The sequence below is a fragment of the Melopsittacus undulatus genome, chromosome 7 (genome assembly GCF_012275295.1).
Source record: "Melopsittacus undulatus isolate bMelUnd1 chromosome 7, bMelUnd1.mat.Z, whole genome shotgun sequence".
In the NCBI taxonomy this organism is placed as follows: domain Eukaryota; kingdom Metazoa; phylum Chordata; class Aves; order Psittaciformes; family Psittaculidae; genus Melopsittacus; species Melopsittacus undulatus.
The window spans coordinates 18170326-18190312 of NC_047533.1; the positions used below are offsets into that span (position 1 = coordinate 18170326).

Sequence of the window (19987 nt, forward strand, 5' to 3'; positions counted from 1 at the left end):
ATTAGAACCATATATTTTGTCAGAATGCAGCATTGTGCATCATATGAATTTTTTTCTCTATAAAATAGTCAGAATGGCAAAAAAAAAAAAGAAGAGGAATTTATGATTTCAGTGCAGGATAGCTAATGTATGCTGCTTAGGACACTCATCTGGTAGTGAGTGCACATTCCAACCTGACTCAGGCAAAGTAAGACTAGACTCCTGCAAATATTTCAGCTAACAGCTCTGTTCCTCATTGTTTTGGACCATGTGTCTGACCACCTTTTTCTTTTCAGTCTCAAATTTGTCATTGTATGGATCAGAGGTGTCTGAAACTTGAGATTTTTTTTGCAGGAAGAAAACAAGATAGCTTTAAAATCTGCAGATACTGAAGAAGTGAATCAAAATTGGAACACCAATAGCACGTCATTGTCAGCATACCTCTCTTTTCCTGTCTCTTAAGATTTATTAAAATTTGGACCCAGTGTAAGCATTGGAAGAAATACATTTTACAGAAGCTCAGTGGAGAACTTGTTAGGGTTTGTTTGTGTAATCTGCCAAAGATTCAGTCCACTTTGCGAATGACACTTCAGCCCTCTCAGCTTCTTTACGTTAAATGGATCAGGCTGTTCCTACAGAGATTGAGCAGGCTCCATGCTAGAGTTCAGAGGCCAAACAAAACTTTCCCTGATATTTTCCCACTGTTGCCAAAAGTTGTTTTTTTAAAAAAGCCAGACACTAAGATCAGGAATGCAGGCCAGAAGCAGCGTATAAAAATAATTGATAATCAGTAGAGCACACTCTGCTGCAGAACTTGGAACTCAACATAAAGTTACTCAGTCTTTGACAAGGAAACAAATAACCGAAACCAATGACCACTGATGTGTGTAGCAGGACCACCAGTGAATAGTTTTTAAATATATTTAACAAGTTGCTATATGTATTCTGCTAAAATAAGGGTAATTCACAAAATCTGCTTTTCAAAGGCTAGAAAATAAAAGGTTGCCTTTTTGTTCCCCATCCTAGTCTGTGTCATAGATCATGATGTAATCTTTTCATTACATAAACATCCACTATATTGCTACAGGCCTCCATGGGAATGTAAGGAACCAGCAAACTTTCTAAGAGCTTGATATGTCTGTTCACCCAACCTCCACATCCTGGCATCTTTAACTATTGCCTCCTACTGGATATTGATCAGTCAGGGGCCAAAAGTCTTAATACAACAACCATTAGTTGATGTATTCAGCAGTTTAGTTTGAAAGAGGCAATTAAAGGAGAAAGAGACACAAAGGAAATAGATCCAAAACCAGGCTTGCTTACTCATAAACTACACTTTTTTTGTTGTGTGCTTATAAAATTATCTAGTATTTCATCAGAAAGGGAAAAATGTTTATGATTTCATCTGTACTATACCACTGTTCACTTTTCTTTGTGTCAAGCTAAAATATGAGGAAAGATCTAAAGAGCTTAAATTGAATGAGATCTTTTATTCATCCATGTGACTTCTTTGTTAAGTAGGCAACCTGTGTGATGATAAAAAGGTTAGTGCTGCACCATTATATGTATTGTATCCTTTAATCTTTCTTTTTTTTTTTATTCATGTGTTTAAATCAAGCATAAGAGAGCTATATTAAACAGTTGTGTTGATTTTTTTTTTCTTTTGATTCCATTAGTTTAGCTTCAGGGTCAGGTATGTGTTTTGTGAAATTCCCAGAATAGCATAATCCTGAGAAATCACTGCACATCTGTAATACTGCTTAGAAGACCAAAAATAATATACATATGAAGCATAAGTTGTTTGAAAAAGAACCTGTATTTGCTGCATTTCAAATAGGTATCTGGATTACTTTGTCAAATTAAAGTATTGCTGTACCTACTTATCTCCCTTTCCAGGTGCAAGCAGTAGTGTTCACTAATATTTTGCAAGGTAAAAATGAAGAATACAATGGGTAGTATTTCTTGCAAAAGGAAAAAATATTTACAGCATAAGGGCATAGCACAAATCTTTTGAAAGTAATATCAACTACTGTCTCTCATGGTTTGCTGCTGCTTAATAGTAGATAGTTCCATATATAGGGAAGTAAACTTTATGTAAATGCACTAATATAATGAGATTTCTTAATCCTGACTGGTGGAAGAAGCTTTTCAAGCATATTTGCTAAAGTCATAGTCAGTGTCATTAGTCATAGTCAATGACATTAGAAACAACATTTCTCTAAGAAAAGAAAATTAAAGATACAGTTTCACTGCTGTGAAAACCAGTTGCAGTATTTCTAGCTAATTCTGAAAACAAAATGTGGGACTTTACAGGACTTAATACATGTAATAAATTAGTCAATATATCCCAAGTATAAAATTGTTCTAAGCAGAATCCTTTCCTAGTTTATTCTATGTATATGCTGAAATAAAAAAGCCTTAAAAGGAAACAGCAGTAAGAAGTGTTAAGGGTTATTTTTAGGTTACTGGTGTTTTGGTGAGAAAACCTGCATAGAATTGAAAAATCAAAAAGTGCATCTATGGTCATTCTGTTTTAAAGAGAGTTTTATCTGAGAATTTTGATTTTTACTTTTGTGTGGTCTTGCGCATCCTGCTTGAAGCATTTCCCATAGTATCCTCAATAGTAATGTGCCTCCTCCGAGTACATTCTTTGGTGCCTAATATTATAGTTGTACCTACTTTTCAGGCTTTCCATCAGTTGCAAAAACAATATCAGTCTGTCCATTTGTTCAGCCATGTGTTCTCTCAAATTGTAATTTTCTATCAAATTTGGTTGTCACTGACTGGTGATTTCCACTGATATCAGTATGAGGTTGATGGACTGTGAGACAAAGCTTCATTATCCCTGTGAACACTCAGACTTCTCAACAACTGGATGTTGTGACAGGAGCACACACCTGTGCCTCCTGGGAGTGCAACAGCAGCAGGGGCTGTGGGTGGATGAGTGCATGGGGTGGCAGGACAGATTCTGTGAGTTCTTTCCTCCTTTGGTTTCTTCTTGTTGATACATATAGGGTCAAAAGCAAGCAAAAGCTGTGCTGGGAAATATGGAAGTTGTGAGTGTTAGAGTGGGAGAATAATATAGGCATCACATATGTAATCTCCCAGGAATAAAATCCAAGTGATATGTTTCTAAGGGTAAATATGATTTAGCTGTTAACAGGGGAGAAGTTTCAGAAGCATCAGAACAAACAGATACTGGGCCCACATTTTCAAAAGAGTCAGATTTGTTCTCTGGATTTGCATTCATTTGGACACTTAAATGATATTCCAGAGTGAGATAACTCTTGGATAAGGTGCTAGGATTTTGAAGTACATACTGTAAAAAAATGGGACATGCTGGTTTTAGGCAGAATGTGGTATGTGCAACAAGGATTATATGTACATGATTTTGAAAATTCAGCTGTGTAATGAAATAGCCTGCAGATTCATGACATAAATAAGGAAAATACACTGCTTTCACACACACATAGGATTTCTTTGCCTTCAATTTTAAAAATGTTAACACATTTCATTTAAAATCACTCAGATGTGTCATTCTAACCAGTTGCAGCAAATCTGATTAAGTACAGCAGATGTTTTCCTGGTAAAAATCATATCAAGCAAGTTTGCCTGTAGGTAGCTCTACAAACGGCTTGAAACTCGATTTCTGTAAAACATAGGCAGGTCTCCCTGAAGCATCAGTGAAGGGCTGCTGTCTCAGCAAACAAGTCACATTCACGAGAAACCAAGGGGTCTGTCTCTGCTTCTGATGATTTTTGCATTGGTTTTCATATATATCCTCCTTTTTTTTTTATCTTGACATTTTTGCATGATGGCTCATTGCCTTTAAGCGTGTTCACCTAGAAGATGAACAATCCAGACACAAGGAATGGCAGGACATGCTGAGATATAAATGAATGGAGCATGGTTTTACATGAAAGGGCTTTTGCCAGGTTTTTTTTACTGAAGTGTGAAAATTTAAAGCTGTGGATCAGTGCCTTGCTATCTGCACACTTAGTGTTGGGTCACAACAGTGACAGTGACAAACTCCTGAGCAGCCAAGCCCACTTAAAAAACTGTATGGAGGCACTCAGCAATAAAGGACGATGCCTTCAGCAGTCAAGAGCTACCAAGGACTTTTGAAGACTGATGACCAACTTGAAATATCACTTTACATGCATACTATACATCCTAATTCTGTGCCATGCAGAATGGCCAAAACTGTGTCTGGTATGGGGAGTGATGTAACACTAATTTGGCACTCCACCGTAGCTTGTGTAGAGTTACTCCCAGCAAGATTAATTTGTGTGAGCTCTTCAACTGGAATTAACTTGCTCACAACTAGCTTTAGCTCTCCAAGATATTGTGCACATATATCTGGTATTGGCAAGCTCATAACAGCCGGCATTACATCATCAGTTTCCTCAGCAATATCAAAAAATTCATGCTGCATGATGCGATTACCAGAAGCAGTAGGAGAATATTTTATTTCTTCAGTGTCACGTTCTTTTATGGTGTTTTAGCTAGTAGCTCGCTGTTCTGCCATTCACCTCATGAAGGACAACTCTCCGTTAAATGGATGGGTTACTTTCACGTTTTCTTCCAGGTAAAAAACCCATAGCTACAGAATTTCTAACCATCTGAGTTAGAGCCTGTTTTTCCAGTGCCCAGACTAAATGCAGAAAAAGCTGATGGTTGTAGAGATGCTTAAGATGAGCCTTTACTTCTTTGCTTATTCTTTAATAGTTTTGCCCCAATTTCACTGTTTTTCTCTGCTCTCAATTATATATTCTTGCCTTTTCCCAATGTTCTTAATTTTAAATCTCTTCAAGCACAAAAGCTCTCCAGACTTTTACCTGTTATCACCTGTTGTTTTTTTTTACCCAAATATTCTTCTGTTTTCTAAACTGAATCTCATTGCCATATTCTGCCCATGTTTCTAATCTTCCCATGACCCCTTGTATTATTTCTCCATTTTCAGCACTGTGCTCAGCTCCTCCTAGTTTAATAGATCTGCAGATTTCATTAATGTACCATTTACTCCCTCTTCTAGCTCATTATTGAAGCTATTAAATGAGATCAGAAGTAATACTAATCTTTGTGTACTGCACTAAATGCCTCCCTTCAAAGTTGTTGTTTATCATTACCCTTCATTGTTTATTATCACCCTTCATTTCAGACAACATGATAGTTCATTTCCAATTTGATTTAAATTTGGGAGCAGAATTTTACACATTTGAAATAGGAGATGGAAAGCTAATCAACAATGCAGCAGAGGCTTCTAATTAATGCTCAATTTAGAGGATCAAAGTTAGGAGTCCTCTACTGCAGCCATAAAGTAAGGTGGAAACTGTCTCCATAACTTAATCGAGAACATTTTAAGCCCAGTGATAAAATATCCCACAGAAAACAGTATACTGCTAAAATTCAGACGTGACAGTATAGCTTCAGCTCTTTATTCATTAATTTTGTATTACTATTAAAAAATCAAGTTTGTCTGGCAGACTTTAACATGTTTTAGTAAATTTGTTTTCTCAATAGCTGTTCCATTATACTGCCAGGGAGGGAAGCTAAACTTATGAATAGCTATTACAAAGACAACTCACGGAATATATGAACTTCTATTTTTGGCTGTTTCAGAGACATACAGTCATGCTTCCAAAGCAGCTACATCCTACTGTTCCTGCACAGTATAAAAAGTCAGGAAAGAGATTTTAACTTTCACAACTCTTTCAAAGTTTGATTTCTAAATTCCATAATAAATACTATTAAACGTATTTGTGATACGTAATTAGGAAACATCAGTCAGGAAAAACTAGTTTTGACACGATATAATTACTCTGATAATAATTAATCCACATGACTTGTCTTAAGGGGTCAACACCAAAGCCTATTCATCCTTCACCTTAATGTAATACCTAGCATTTTACAAAGTTAGGTTGACAGCCCTTAGCATCAGTGCCAATTACTCTTGGTCTTCATTGGTTGAATATCTTTGTCCAGATACATTTGGATACCCAATAACTGCTTGATTTATTCATAGGAATACTTGGCTTGAGTTGAACTAGTTACATATATTCTGTGCCAGTGAAAACGTAAAATCCTAAAACCTAGTATGGAAAAAAAATTGCCTCAAGGTAGAACTGAGATCTTGCTCGGTTTTGTATTTATATGTGTTGAACAAAACAATGGGACAGTGAAATACTGACATTTAGGTTGGGTTCAAGTTATTTGTTAGATGTAGTGAAAATTACCAGAGTAAGAAGGTGGGTGCATCCCAGGTGCCATCATGTGCAGTGGGTCTAGTGGAAATATAATTGCCAAGTCCAGTTCTTGCAACAAGGAGTGGATTCATGAGTCCAGAAATACAACCAGAAGTAGAGTCACAAATCAAGAAATCATATTGGCAGAAGAGTTTGAAATTAGTTGCTATAAACACAGCTTTTCTGAATTTTGAAGCTCTGTATCTTTCAGTATCTACCTACTTATCTGGCATAGCTGGGTATCTCATTACTGCAAATCTTCCTTAACCTCTGAGGCAAATTTTGTTCACTCTTCCCCAGCCTGCTTATGGAATATTTTCCTCCCACTCGGTGTCTCCTAAACTCCATCTCTGTCTCTGCTCATTCCTGCTAGGGAATCAGCAATGATACTTTTTAGCCCTGTTTTTATGGTTAAGCATTTTATAAAACTTTTTATTGGTTTTTTATTGCTACTATCTCCTGTCTGCCCCTCACCCCTTATTATTGAGTTTCATACTTATTATATCTCTTGTGAAATGAAATTGTATGATTATCTACGAAAAGATTCAATGTCACTTAAGTTTTCAAAGGTACCTACCAATAACATTCAATGATGTAAAAAATATGCATTATTACTCTGGTTCATTAATACCTATTAATCATGATTTCAGGTGTCCCTGATGAGTTTTACTGTTCACTGACCAAAGCTTACCTTCTTGCAAATGAAAGCCTGAGGAGATCAGAGACCATTAACTAGTTCATGGTATCAATTTTTGGTCATCTGTATTAAACATGTAAAGGATGTGTATGTTTGCCTAGAACATATGTCAGCATGAGTTTTGGGAACAAGTTGGTATGTTGTTCCTCATTTCCCCCTTTGGTCCTTTGTATTCAAGGGGCTTTTACCTTTCCTTTGAAAGACACTTGAGGAAATGCATGCCTGCTGTGAAAGCCTGATTTATTTTTCATTGCATCTGCACTGTCTGGTTCTGCAATGTGCACTGTGGAATTAAATCAGCTTCTCTGCATCTCTACAAAGGATTATGTGTGTTTTTGTTGTGGTTTTTTTTTTTTTTTCCCTAAGAAGCTGACTCTTTCATTGTGTGCAATTCTGGTGAAAGTATGTGCATTAGCTGTGCTAGTGGCTTCTCTGGGTATGTTAAGGTTTGTCTTATTTTTGTTATCAAAGAAAATATAACTTATGTGTATAATGGTTTGTAGGAGTAGGTCCTCACCCAGAAAGACTGTGAAATCAAAAAGGTGCTAGAGGAGCAAAGAAGCATTAAAAATTAGTAGTGGTCATGCATTATTGCCCAGCAGTCTGATAGGTGCAGGTACTGACCTTTGCAAAAGCAGTGTGATTATAATATTATAATGGGAAAAAAACCCTCCTTTAAGTCCACAAAAAAATTGCAGTAGTGCCACCTAGTGTGCCAGGTATTGTAGGTTTTTGGGAAGGGACAGTGAACTACTCGCAGCCCACTCCACTTGCTACAACCGTACCTTGACTTGTCTTCCTGCTGCTGCTCCCTTTCCAGCCTGCTGACAGGAGAGTGGTAATAGCATTGACAGAAGGTAGAGGAAGAGACCTGAAGGCTGTTCTGCAGATGCTGATTCTGGCACACATGCTGTAAAGTTGTCATTGCTGCCTTAGAAAAAATGAACATCCACGGCATTTTAAAGAAGGATAGCTGTTCTGTCTGTATGCTCATACAAATCTTCCTCTTCTACCCATTGGTTTCAACTGCCAAACATGTAATGTCCAAAACACCCTTTCTCACATACTGCAGGCAAGTTGTTTTGGTTTTGGGAGAGAAAAAATAGCTATTTGATGCCAGAAAAGAAGATATGGTGCTGTTTTTTGAAGTTTTCTAAAAGGGGTGAAAATGACTTTTTGCCTGATGACTACAGATTTATGTTGAGTAGAGCATCCAAAAAGTCCTTTGGCTGGGAAGTGAGAGATGAGAGGAAAGTGAGCAGTGATCTGTTCTGCTTACTAACGCTTTGTAGTAGGTGGTGCCCCTTTACTGTGACCACCCTAGGCTTTTCCACTGCTGCCTTTTCCACTTTCACTGTTAGCTGACTGAACCACTCTGCTTTAATCCTGAGATATGCAAAGTGCATGGCTTGCCCTTCAGTGTGTGAAGCTGCACAGGGTTTATTTTTGTCTTCAGTATAGAATCTGCTTGTAACAAGTGGAAGAGTGATCAAGCCAGAAACTGTTGTCTGCAAATGAAGCCCACATCTCCATAGCATTGCATAATGCTGCGTATTCGCCTGTCCTCTGGAGCTGATGCCAGAGGATATTGCTTTTCCAGTTGGATTTGCTTGGGGTGCAGCTACAATAGCATATCAAATTGAAGGTGTAAATTTTTAGCTGACAAAGTGTAAAGTTTTAAGTGAACTAAAAGTCTGGATTCAGAAAGGAGAGTGTTTGCTGTGTTATGTAGATGCTACATGTGAAGCAAATCCATGTGGCACTTCTGTTTAAACAATTCTGGCCTGAGTAGTAAGAAGAGGGTAAAAGATGTTTCAAATCTCAGAAATATGGTTAGGTAATAGAAATGGAGGAGAAACCTTTCACTAGCTATTGAGAATGGGGGCAAAAAAAAAGGTATATACAAGTTATTTTCCAATTAGTTCTTGAGGATTTTCTTTCTCTAGAGCTAATTTAAGTAATTACTATTGGCTATTCCAAAACCAGATGGGAGAACCATCTCATCAGACATTGACAGTCATAAGAGTTCCTCAGTTAGGAATTCAGCTTCAAAGAACATGAAAAACAGTGAACTGAGAGTTTAGCAGCTGGACTTGTGGAGGCCTTCCCCCAGGGACATGTTTCATGTTCCCAACTGATGGAGGTGCTCATAAAGTGATTTGTCCAGTATGATACAAAAATATGTGGCAGATTAGGGAATGAAAACCCATAAGGTACAGGGTCACCGACAGCCCATAACCACCCCCAAAGTTTATCCCTTCATAAATGTGTGTTTAGAGACCTTTAAAATACATATAGATCTGATTTTCTCATATTATACGCTGCAGCTTGCAGGCACTTAACTCCCATTGATTTCAGTACCTAAATGGGAGTTGTAGATCTAAAATTGTCTATGAGGATGTAGCCTTTAGTTCTTGGTTATTGCTGAAAGTGAGAGTACTTGCCCATGCTTGGTACCTTTTAACGAGCTCAGTTAGCTTTACCTAATAGACTGAGCAGCTCACTGTTCCTAGGGAATCAATATTCTGGGCGAGATTCTAACTCGAGTCCTGCAATGCGCATAGCTCTACTAACTAATTTTTAAAATGAGAATTGTGTGTGCATATAGAATGACATTATAATTTCCTGCCTTTTGAGTGGCTAGATGTGCAACCTTAATGTGCTCTTAATGTATTTTTAATGAGCTTTCCTAAGGCTTCTGAGTGGGAGAAACATTAAAAAAATCTATAATGTGGTCTAGACACTACTCAGATGACCCTCTTCCTGCAGAAGTAAGAAACACAACAGGGAATTCCTCCTCCTGAAAGCTTTGGAGCTGTGCAGCTTCCAACCTAAAGCCAGCATGACTGAAGCAATAGTTCTTGTAGATTCCAAACTCAGTTGCTGCACATATCACAAGATACACAGTGGATGAGGCAAAGGCTGACAGAGTACTTTATTTTTTACTGTCAGCTATGTATTTATGCACAGCACAACCTCCTCCACTCTGTATATTTCAAAGTGCTAAAAAATCATACCAATTGTACTCTGCATGCTCAAAGTGCAGATTTCAAAGGTTCATGACTCAGTCAAATCAAAATCAATTTGCACCAGAACACTCAAAAGCACTTCTTCTTACTGAGGGCCATTTCTATGCTAAATTTCAACTCTGCTTGATTTTTTTTTTTTAATTCTTTATTTCTTTTTTAGAGAGAGAAGGAAAAGTTGCAAAAAATCTTGTAATGGTAAAAGTAGTTTTCTTCACTTCTTTCATATGCCAAATAGTTGAACTGTATTAATTCAAGCAAAATGTCACCTTCTGGGCAGAGACCAGGCCAGAAAAGATTCATTCCAAAAGGTGAAAGCACATCTGAATTAGAAGAAAAGCTAACTTGGAAAAGTACATGAAAACTCAAATACTCTGATCAGTAATATTCCTGTTTCATGAGCTTCACTTAAATGGAAAAACATTCTATCTTATTCCATTGTAATAATGGAATGCATTACATAATGCAGAGAACAGAGAACATGCATCATGTTTCATGATAATTCATATTAACCACTGATGTTATGTGATAAGTTGGTAGTTAAGTCTTACCTATGTGCTTGAAATGTAAAATCAGTTCTTCATCACTGTTCTTTCCTCTCTCCAAAGGTCACTAAAACTCAGGGTCTGTCTGCACTATGCAGTGCTGTGTAGTGTGGAGATTTCCAAGCAAACTTAGAGGTGCAAGCTCAGTTCATTGAAGCAGAGCAGTGTTCTGTGCAGACTAATTGTGGCTCAGCAGGATATGCTAGTGTATGTGAAGCTTTCTGTTGCCTTGGCTAGATTGCTTCCTACACTATATATAGCTAGCTCAGATACTCTAGGCTGTACAGAGAGACTCTTCGAAGAGCATGAGGAGTGCTTGGAAGTGGGTTTGTTGCTGCAGCCCCAGTCAGGGCTTTTTGGTGGCTAATGGCCATTGGAGTAGCACTGTCATACCCTGCTGAAAGTCAAATGCTTCTCCTCCTCCCTCCCACCTCCTTTGCTGGAGGAAGGCAGACAAAAAACAAAATTGTTCAGCACCTGCTCTAGCTGCTGATTGATTCTTAACCGAAGGTGTGTCAGCTGCCCATTATGGCAGGTTTTGGTTCCCTTTGCTCCCACTGTAGTGAAAAAAGAGCTATATCTTATCAATACAGTGCAGGAAGCCTGCTTTAAAGGCTTCTAATTTCTAGGTATCACCGGAACTTATTTATTTCCTGCACTCCTCTAAAATGACTATTTATTTCAGCCAGCATAATTGAAATCAAAATCAGGATGTAGAAAACTTTTAGTACTGTGTTTTTCTGAAAAGCATACAGACAGAGCAGAAAGTCTGTGATAAAATCTGAGACTAAGAGAAACTCAAGCTGTCTGGATCTAAAATTTGACCTACTTTGAAGGTTGTCCCGTATAAGAGTTTCATTTACTGACCAACCAAATGTAGATGTAGCCGTGTTCATATGCAGCAATAAAATCCTGTAAAGAGCATGAAATGTGACAATGATCTTTGAAAAGCTAGGTTATAGAAGTGATATTACAGATTTTAGTAATGCTTTAAATTAAGTGTCTTCAATATGCTTAACCTTGCATTAAACTTAGATTTAATAAGACAGATGTGTATTAAGTACTGAATATACTTAAGGGAGCAATCTTGCGTTGGCAAGGGATGGACTCAATGACCTCCTAATAGTTCTCCTCCATCTCTAATTTCTATGATACTAATTGATTATTAAAACACTTTTATTGAGGATTGATATGTAGCTATTATATAGTTATTAATCTTACAACCCAACTAATATTTAATTTATATGTGATTTTAACACACAATGTCATTTTAGTTTTTAAAGAGTAACCCTGGAACTGTGCATTCACTGGGGCTCTGAAAAACCTTGCATGTAAGTGAGGCTGGCCATTTTGGGGTTATTTGTAATTTTATTGTGCAACCACGTTTTGCAGGGGTGTAAGTTTACAGAGCTCCCCACGTTAAAAATGAAATCTTTGACTCAGCTACATCATTGCTTCTGAAAGACAAAGAAGCTTGTAATGAAGAAAGGTGCATTTATTTGGTTTAAATACTACATAATGTTAATACTGTGTAATCTCAAACAGCAGCTCTATCTTGAATATTTTAAAAGTAATCTGTCTATCTCAATTTTGGAATAGAAATTTCCCAAAACTCTGAAAGCAAAGAAAATGGTGTAGGGGTTTTGAGTGTTCAAAATTCATTTCTGTGAATGTTTGGCTAAGTAAAATACAAAAGTTTTGCAGAGCTGCGTTATTAATTCAGCTTGTATGTGCCTAGGGCCATGGCTCATAATGGCATTCCTTTCTTTTTAACAGACTGTCAGGATTTTCAAAGGACATCCAGAAAGCCGTTAAGTACCTATTTGTTGGATGTATTTCTCATACCCTAAAGGCTTTCTTTGATATGGACTGATCTTTTACATTTATGGATGGAAGCTGCATTAGAAAATGCCCTTTGTGAAAACCTGTAATATCTCAAGAGTTGCAAACATCTGATTTTTGGCCAAGGAAGTATGAAGAGTGTCAGAACTGTGAATGCTTTTTAAAACAGGTTTTTCAAATAATTAGCAGCAAGTGAAAATATGAATAAATGCAAAGCCTAACACAAATACTAATAACTGAAAGCTCCTAGTTACTTTAAATGATATAAGGAGCAAGGAAGGAATACTGCTCATTTTACTCACAAGATTTAGAGGGGTTTGTGCCTACTTTGTGATAAATGTTTACATTTAACATATGTCTTTTGATGTCAAAAGTGTAATGACCAAGTTCAGTTTTTCAAGCAGAAAGCTGGAATGCAGATGGAAAGGGCCCTAATGTCTGGGACACATTCACCCATCAGGGAGGAGATCGAGTTTTCAAGCACCAGACTGGTGATGTAGCTTGTGGCAGCTACACTCTGTGGGAGGAAGATTTGAAATGTATCAAACAGCTTGGATTGACTCATTATTGCTTTTCTCTTTCCTGGTCACGTCTGTTACCTGATGGGACGACAGGTTTCATCAACCAGAAAGGCAATTGTTTCTTAAAAATAGAAGGTTGCAGCTTTAATTCAAGGTTATTGCTGCAGTCTGGCATAATTAATCCAGTATGCTATTCTGCAGTGTAGCTTTGAAATCGCAACTTTTTTCAGAGTAATTATGGGATGATTTTTTATAGGTTTGCAACAACTTACTAATTAATATTCTAGATCCCCTTGGATAGCACAATCTTTTGGGAAAGGATTAGTATTATGTTTTCTATGTATCTTTTTGCTTACTCCAGTTTTTTTAATTGTAACTCTATGTATTTTCTTTAGCAAATTAGAGAGGATTCGTTAGACTCAGCTAGGAGCTGCGCTTCATTCTGTCAGAAACACAAGACAGTCCCTGCTCTGAAGAGAAAAGTTTTCACACTCTCAGCATACAGTGTAAAAGTGAAAAGGGATATAGCACATAAACAGGCTTGTCAGATTGCTAGAAGTCAGACAAAGAATTTCCTACACTTTGTATTTTTTAATTTTAATTATGTAGGTATGGATTTAAGATTAAGATCATTCACTAGGAAAAGACAGGAAATGGCAGCTTTGCCTGCAGAACATAGGGAATAGAAGAAAGAAGAAATAAAAATAATTGTGAAGGATAAAAACAACTGAGGCTGAACCAAAAATGATGTGAGAATCAAAGTACTTGGCTGAGGTCTCTTGTATGCTGAGAGCATAATGTTTTGAGGAGAAAAAAAAAGCAAAGTAGATTTGGATGAACTCTGAATCTCAGTTCTGCTTCTTATTCTTCTGAATCTCAGTTTTGCTGAGAAGATATGCATCTTTATACTTCTAGGGCAGTGTTTGCTTTGGCAATTCTTTTCTTCTGCTGGTTTGAAGATTGCAAAGATGGAAGGCTTCAAAGGGAAAGGTTTCTTGGAAAGTCCTCTTCAGGTTATCCTATCTTGATAGGAAGATACCATCAGAAGCAGTATATTTCTGTAGAATTTTGGTCATATAGAGTTTGGCTGCTCAATAGGCAGCAGCCTGCCCTCTGCATCCTGCAGATTACAGTTTTCACCACAGTGGAGAAACCTTTGTTTCAAGAATTAGAAAGCGGGCCTGATGAATCTGCTGCAAACAGACCAACCAGTCATTTCCCCCTGCAGAGCATGACAGCAAAAACTGTGCCAACATCCCGGAGAAGCTTGAATGGAAGTTTTTCCTTTGCCACCAAAATTTACAGTATGCTTCCCACTTTTACTGGCACAGCTTGCCCTTGCCTTGGAATGTTTTCTGTGATGTGTTGAACTTAAATTTGGCTGAGCCCTTGTGGTTTCTTTCCTATACTGATATTCCTTCAGCTAAGGCTTCAGGCACTGTACAACCCCACAGAGCTGCCTACTGAATAGGCTTTGTTATTTAGATGTCGGAGTGGAAGACAGCAAGCAGACATTCTGAATGCACTTGGTAAGGAAAGCTAACATTTTGACAAAACTCAGCTGTAATTTCAGAAAACGTTCAATTGATCCCCAGTATAAGCAGTTGCCTGATTAATATTATGAACTTTACATTTAACGAAAGGGCATTGGAAGAACTCCAAGTAGGCCAGCTTTCATTAGGCAGGAGTTCACTTCTCTTGTGCAGTGATCTGTTGAAGCAATTGTAACTGCATAGCATGGAAAGGCCATCATCTTCCTTATAAACATTTTTACAAAGAGCATGTGAAGAATTAGAAAGCTAGAGCAATGTCCTTTCAAATAAAATCATTCACACCAAGTGATTCACTACCAATTTCACACCTAGGACTCAGGACATTTGAAAACCTTTAAACCAGTTCTGTTTCTAACCCAGTCAGGATAAAGTCTTTTAAAGTAGAGATGTTGTAGGTGTATTGTTCCTAAGATGTGCCAGGGTTTTGGTTAAAACCTACACCAAGTTTGTTTTTAAAGCATTTTTGTCCAATGTTTTTTACCCTAGGAGGTACCCTGAGCAGAATAAGTTAACTGCTAAACACAAGGTGTCAGCGTGGAGGGACACAAAAATAATAGAAGTAGAGGCATTGAGTCTGGAAGAGTTTGATGTTATGCCTCAATTCAGCACGAAGTTAGGGAATCAGGATAGGGAGCAAAGATGAGAGAAAAGAACAATCCTTCACTTTCCAGTGACAAAATGCACCTTAATGTCTATAATCAACAAATTTTAGGGTGTCTGCATGAAACTCTTATACACACTTTCTCAGAAGAACATTTTCTTCTGCATTTCTGCTTCTAGCTGACCCACAGATACAGCCATAGAAACTAAATCAGGCTACTCTGGAAGGTATGAGGCAACATGAAAATTTCACTTGACATTTACATTTTTCAGGGATGCAGTTCTATTTCTCTTCATTTCCTAATACAAAGCATAAATCTTTTCCACTATTGGTGTTTAATTGAGATGTAAAAAATTAATGATAGCTGGTTGCATTTAAATGTTATAACTTGTACTGAGTAATTTATAATCTGAAAATTAGAATGAGAAATGCTAGTCTTCTACACAGCATTACTCTCAATATGTTAGAACAGGATTTTGTACCAGCAAAGGATTTCTTTATTCCCAGTTTAAGCTTATGTAGTAAACCTTGTAGTCCCAACAGCAGAGTTAACACACACCCAGTCCCACTAAAGTCTAATAGGTCCCTGTTCAAAAGTAACATTTACAAACCTTATTTGTTCTCTTGCAAATTGCAAGAATTTGCCTTTCAAATTTTAGAATTCTGGTATATTCCTTCCTCTTTTCCATGGGTGCATTCTCAGGCCACAGGCGTGTATCTCCTCAGAATTTAATGTGTTTTTCTGGTGCTGCACTTGGAAGGAAAAGCAAATTACCAGTGAGATTTATTGTGAATTACTTTGTAAACAAACTTATTGAGTCTTGCTGTGCTAAAGGATGTGTATGCACCTGTTTATTTAGGAGAAGGCACTGTCTAAATCTGGGGTTTGTAATTGATTGCTGCAGTAAATGTTGTCTTTAAAAAGACATTTGACACAAATCCTTACGATCAGTCAGTTGAACTTAGGCTAATTTGAAGTCTAATACTGTTCTTTCAAGAAGAAGATAGCATGGGGTTCTGTATTGGCATTTTTAAGTAGAAGTACATAGCAACCTGAACTTGAGAATAGCAGGGAATATATAGTACAATATAGTACAGAAACATTTATTAATGAACAGGTTTCCTGCTTTGGATTAAACAAAATCTCTGGTTCAGAAACTTTTAAGAATAATAATCTAAACCATCCATAACCTCCTAAATATACATTTTGTTAACCTTTGCATCTTAGGAACCCTCCTCCTCCTTTCTGTTGTTAAGTTCTTTAGACCTTTCTCAGTTCTGGGTTTCAATACAGCAAGGCCTTGGGATAGTTATTTTGTACACACCTATGTCTTATTAGGATATGTGCCCACACTTTGGTATAATTTAGCCCGAGTCTCTGAAGCAAAGCCTGACTGATTTCTACATTCCACTAGGGTGATGGAGACCTATTTCTGGCTGGAACCTCTTAGCTTAACAAATAATAATTCAAGGCCACTGTTGGCCTTTTCCAATTACTGCAGTAAACCAGATAGTTCAAGTAAAAGAGCAAGCTAATTGATAGTCTTTGAACCAGAGCTTACGATGTGTTTAGCAATATCTAGCGTTTACAGAAGGCCTAAAAGCAATGTAGTTTTGTTTGGATGCAAGCAAAACTAAAAATGCCTATTTGAGAGCTTAAAGTATCCTGATATTTAAACTTACAGTGACCTCTCAGGAGCATAAAAATAGTCCTTTAGGAAACATATTCATGTCAGCCACTGCTAAATCTGAGCAGAGGGTGAATTCCTTTTAAGCCTCTAGAAGTACATCCCCAATGCTGGCAAGCTTTAACAACACATCCAGGAAATGAAAGTTGATCTCTGTCTTACCAAGGAGGGACAAAAAAGGTAGGAACTCATGAGTTTTTAGAGAGACGAGCTAATTCCCTCTTGCAGTTAGAGGGACTGAGCAGTCTGCAGCAGTAGCAGTCCAAAAGGAAGAGAGTTGGTTTCTTAAATAAGCGAATGCCAAGTCATTCAACTTGGTGGCTAAAGATATCAATACCCTAAACTCTATTTAAAAACTAGCAGAGCCTCATAAAAAGCTTTAAATATCATATAGATCTAATGAGGGAACTGTTGAATTCACACCACTGCAAAATATTGAATGCATTGACAGTATCTTCTTTGTCTTGATGCTGGTACAGACAGTGGTAGACAATGGAACAGCCTAGAGTGAACAGCTCACCCCGCCAATCAAGTTCAAATCACAACAGATCAACTTAGTTACCTTGCTGAGTGTGGCACTGAACTTTTTAAAAGACACAGTTCTTAAGGAGATAAATGCTTTCATTAGAACAAATCTACCTGTAAGGCTCTCAAGTGTCAGGATTTTTCCAAAACGCTTGCATTTTGTACCTGCAACCAGGCTGCCATTCAGGCATTTAAATGAAAGGATTATATTTTCATGTGGCCAGCACCCATCAGAATTATGTTTCTCCTGGGGAGTTGCTGTCCACTGATCTATTTTGAATATTTGCATCCTCATTTCATTTTATGTGCCTGCTTGGAAGATTTTGTGTGCTGAGCATTTTTGCCAACTCTGGAGTCTTATAACAGTAGTCAGTATGCAACTGAGAGAAAATATTTGCATCTCATAACAGAGAAAATGTGCAGTGAGGTTTCTTCATGTGTTAAAATGTAAAATGTTTTAAGGTAACCCTTTTTTGTTTCATTTAATATTTTCAAGAGTCAATTATTACAGCAAAACCAATGACAAACTTGCATCCTGCTCCCTGTATCACTTTGGCTTACCTCAGTCCTTGCAAGATGAAGATGACTGGGGAATCTGAAAAGATCATATAGACCTTTGATATTCATGAAAAATTATTGCTTCAGAACATTTGTAGACTGGGTGATCACTATTAATGAGCCTTATGTTGTTCCTATATGTGGCTGTGAAAATGGTATACCCTCAGTATTGGTACCAGAGCTTACAAGGCCATTTATAATGTGCTAAAAGCTCATGCTAAAACCTGGCACAGTTGCATCAAGATATTTGGACAAAACAAAGTGGGCTTGTGTCTGTAACTCTGAACTGAGATTGGTAAAACCTCTGTAGCAAATCAAAAAGTGACTTTTGCTTTTTGCTCCTTAACTTAGATAATTTTTTCAGGATATTTGTTGATGATGAATACCCAGCCATTGTGAAGTCCGATATTTCTGCAAAGCATTCAAAGCAGAGTTACTTATCAACAAGTCTTCCAGAATTCACTAAAGAGGAAAAAATTATCATCATGGGTATTGCTGGCTTCTACACTCTGAACTGCTAAGACCAAGCAAATGCAGACAAGAAACTAAGTGTTTCAGTGGACGGTGAATCTGAAAGTGGCCTATTGCAACTGGGAGTTTATGGTTGCCTGTTGTGCCATGGGGTTTGCACTGACTTCTGTGTTATATCAAGGAATGGGTCACAGCACCATTTTACTGCTATTAGCTGGCCAATGAAAAGATCTAAGAAACCAGTGTGTAATTTTGGTGATTTGGGGTTTTTGAGGAGCCCATCTGGATGGCATAAGACATTGTACAAGACATAAAAAACAACTCACCTTGGGATTTTTAATTTAATTATTGCATGCTAGGTAGAAAAAGTAAAAGCTTCAGTGTTTTCCTGTTGCCTTTGTACTTGATAGCTATTTTACAGTTTGAAATGACACATCAGTGTTATACCATCTTTTGAAGTCCAGAAATTATCTTTCTGACGCCAACAGTAAGGTTTTCCTGGCATGCAGCTACTCCTGGCAATGGGACATGCAGTGACTGCCAGTACCAAGGGGTTAAGGAGCAGTGACAATAAGCAGATGCTAATGCAGGAAAGATATTTTAGTCTTCTCATTAAAATAAGTCATTTCACTGTCTTCATGGATATTTGCACAGTTTTGCTTTTCCATTGTTAGTCATAAAAGGTCAGCTCATGGAAAATTAAGTTAATAGGGTCAGTGCAATTTGATGAAAACTAGTTTTAGTTTGTAGCTTAGAAAAGATAGAGGGTAATGCATCTGATTTTATAGGCTTTCTTACATCTGTTCTGAATAAAACTTCTACTCTCTTGTTCTAGGATACATATAATAACCCTACAATTTGTATCACTGAGAATGGGTTTTCCCAAAGTGACCCTGCACTACTTGATGGCAGTCAACTATGGGAGTATTTTAGGCTGATTTTACAGGAAATTTTAAAAGGCACAATTTAAAACAATGAAAGATCAATTGTGCAAACTTAATATAATTTTACTTTGTGCTTATTTGCATTGGGCAATAACCAATGATTCTCGAAGCTAAAACTCTTGTAAATCGGAGGGAAAGGAAGGGGTTTAAAAGAAAAACAACACATGTTTAGCTGAAAGGAAAGCAAGCTGTATTAATTCTGCTCCCCATCTTGGGGTGGAAACTGATTAAAAGGTGCTCCATACATACATTATTTTTAAACTCAGTTTTGTAGGACCATACCATGACCTTTCTTCATTGAGGAAAGCAACTACACTGATCTTCAGAAGTGCTTATCATTCATACTTTTCATTATGAAGAGTACAAAGTTGAGTGCACTTGAAGACCTGACCATTGCATCTCATTATATACTTACAGCACAATATAACCTCGCATACAAAATATCTTCCTTGTGGTAATTTCTACCTGTATGAGGTCATTACGTTGTTATAGCTCAGCTTCTATCTTTATGTCAGGATGGCCAGAAGTGTTTAGCACTGGTGAAGCTCTTTTTTCATTTGAAACATGCTTTTCCATTAATTTTGATAGAAATAAACTTAGCCCACTTTTCAGCTTTCTGGAAATTCCTTCCTTACCTTCTGTTGGTGGTATACAAAGATTAGATCTTCTCACTATGAATCAAATCGAATATATTCTAAAATGCTGGTTCACTTAGATAACAGCTAGTCTCCATGTTATATTTGTCCAAAGCAATCACATTCATGAATGTCATATTATAGTTCAATAGTTTTT

The 19987-nt window shown here is 37.3% G+C and overlaps 1 protein-coding gene across 1 annotated transcript; it reads left to right on the top strand.

The window, feature by feature from the left end:
- The first annotated feature begins 8496 nt into the window (after nucleotides 1–8496).
- Nucleotides 8497–19221, top strand: LOC101872903 (cytosolic beta-glucosidase). The gene is given in 9 exon segments (XM_031048381.2): nucleotides 8497–8566; nucleotides 12739–12972; nucleotides 17721–17812; nucleotides 17814–17855; nucleotides 17857–17947; nucleotides 17950–18027; nucleotides 18030–18356; nucleotides 18359–18438; nucleotides 19087–19221. Coding segments are annotated over 9 exon segments (1149 nt in total).
- Nucleotides 19222–19987: the final 766 nt, after the last annotated feature.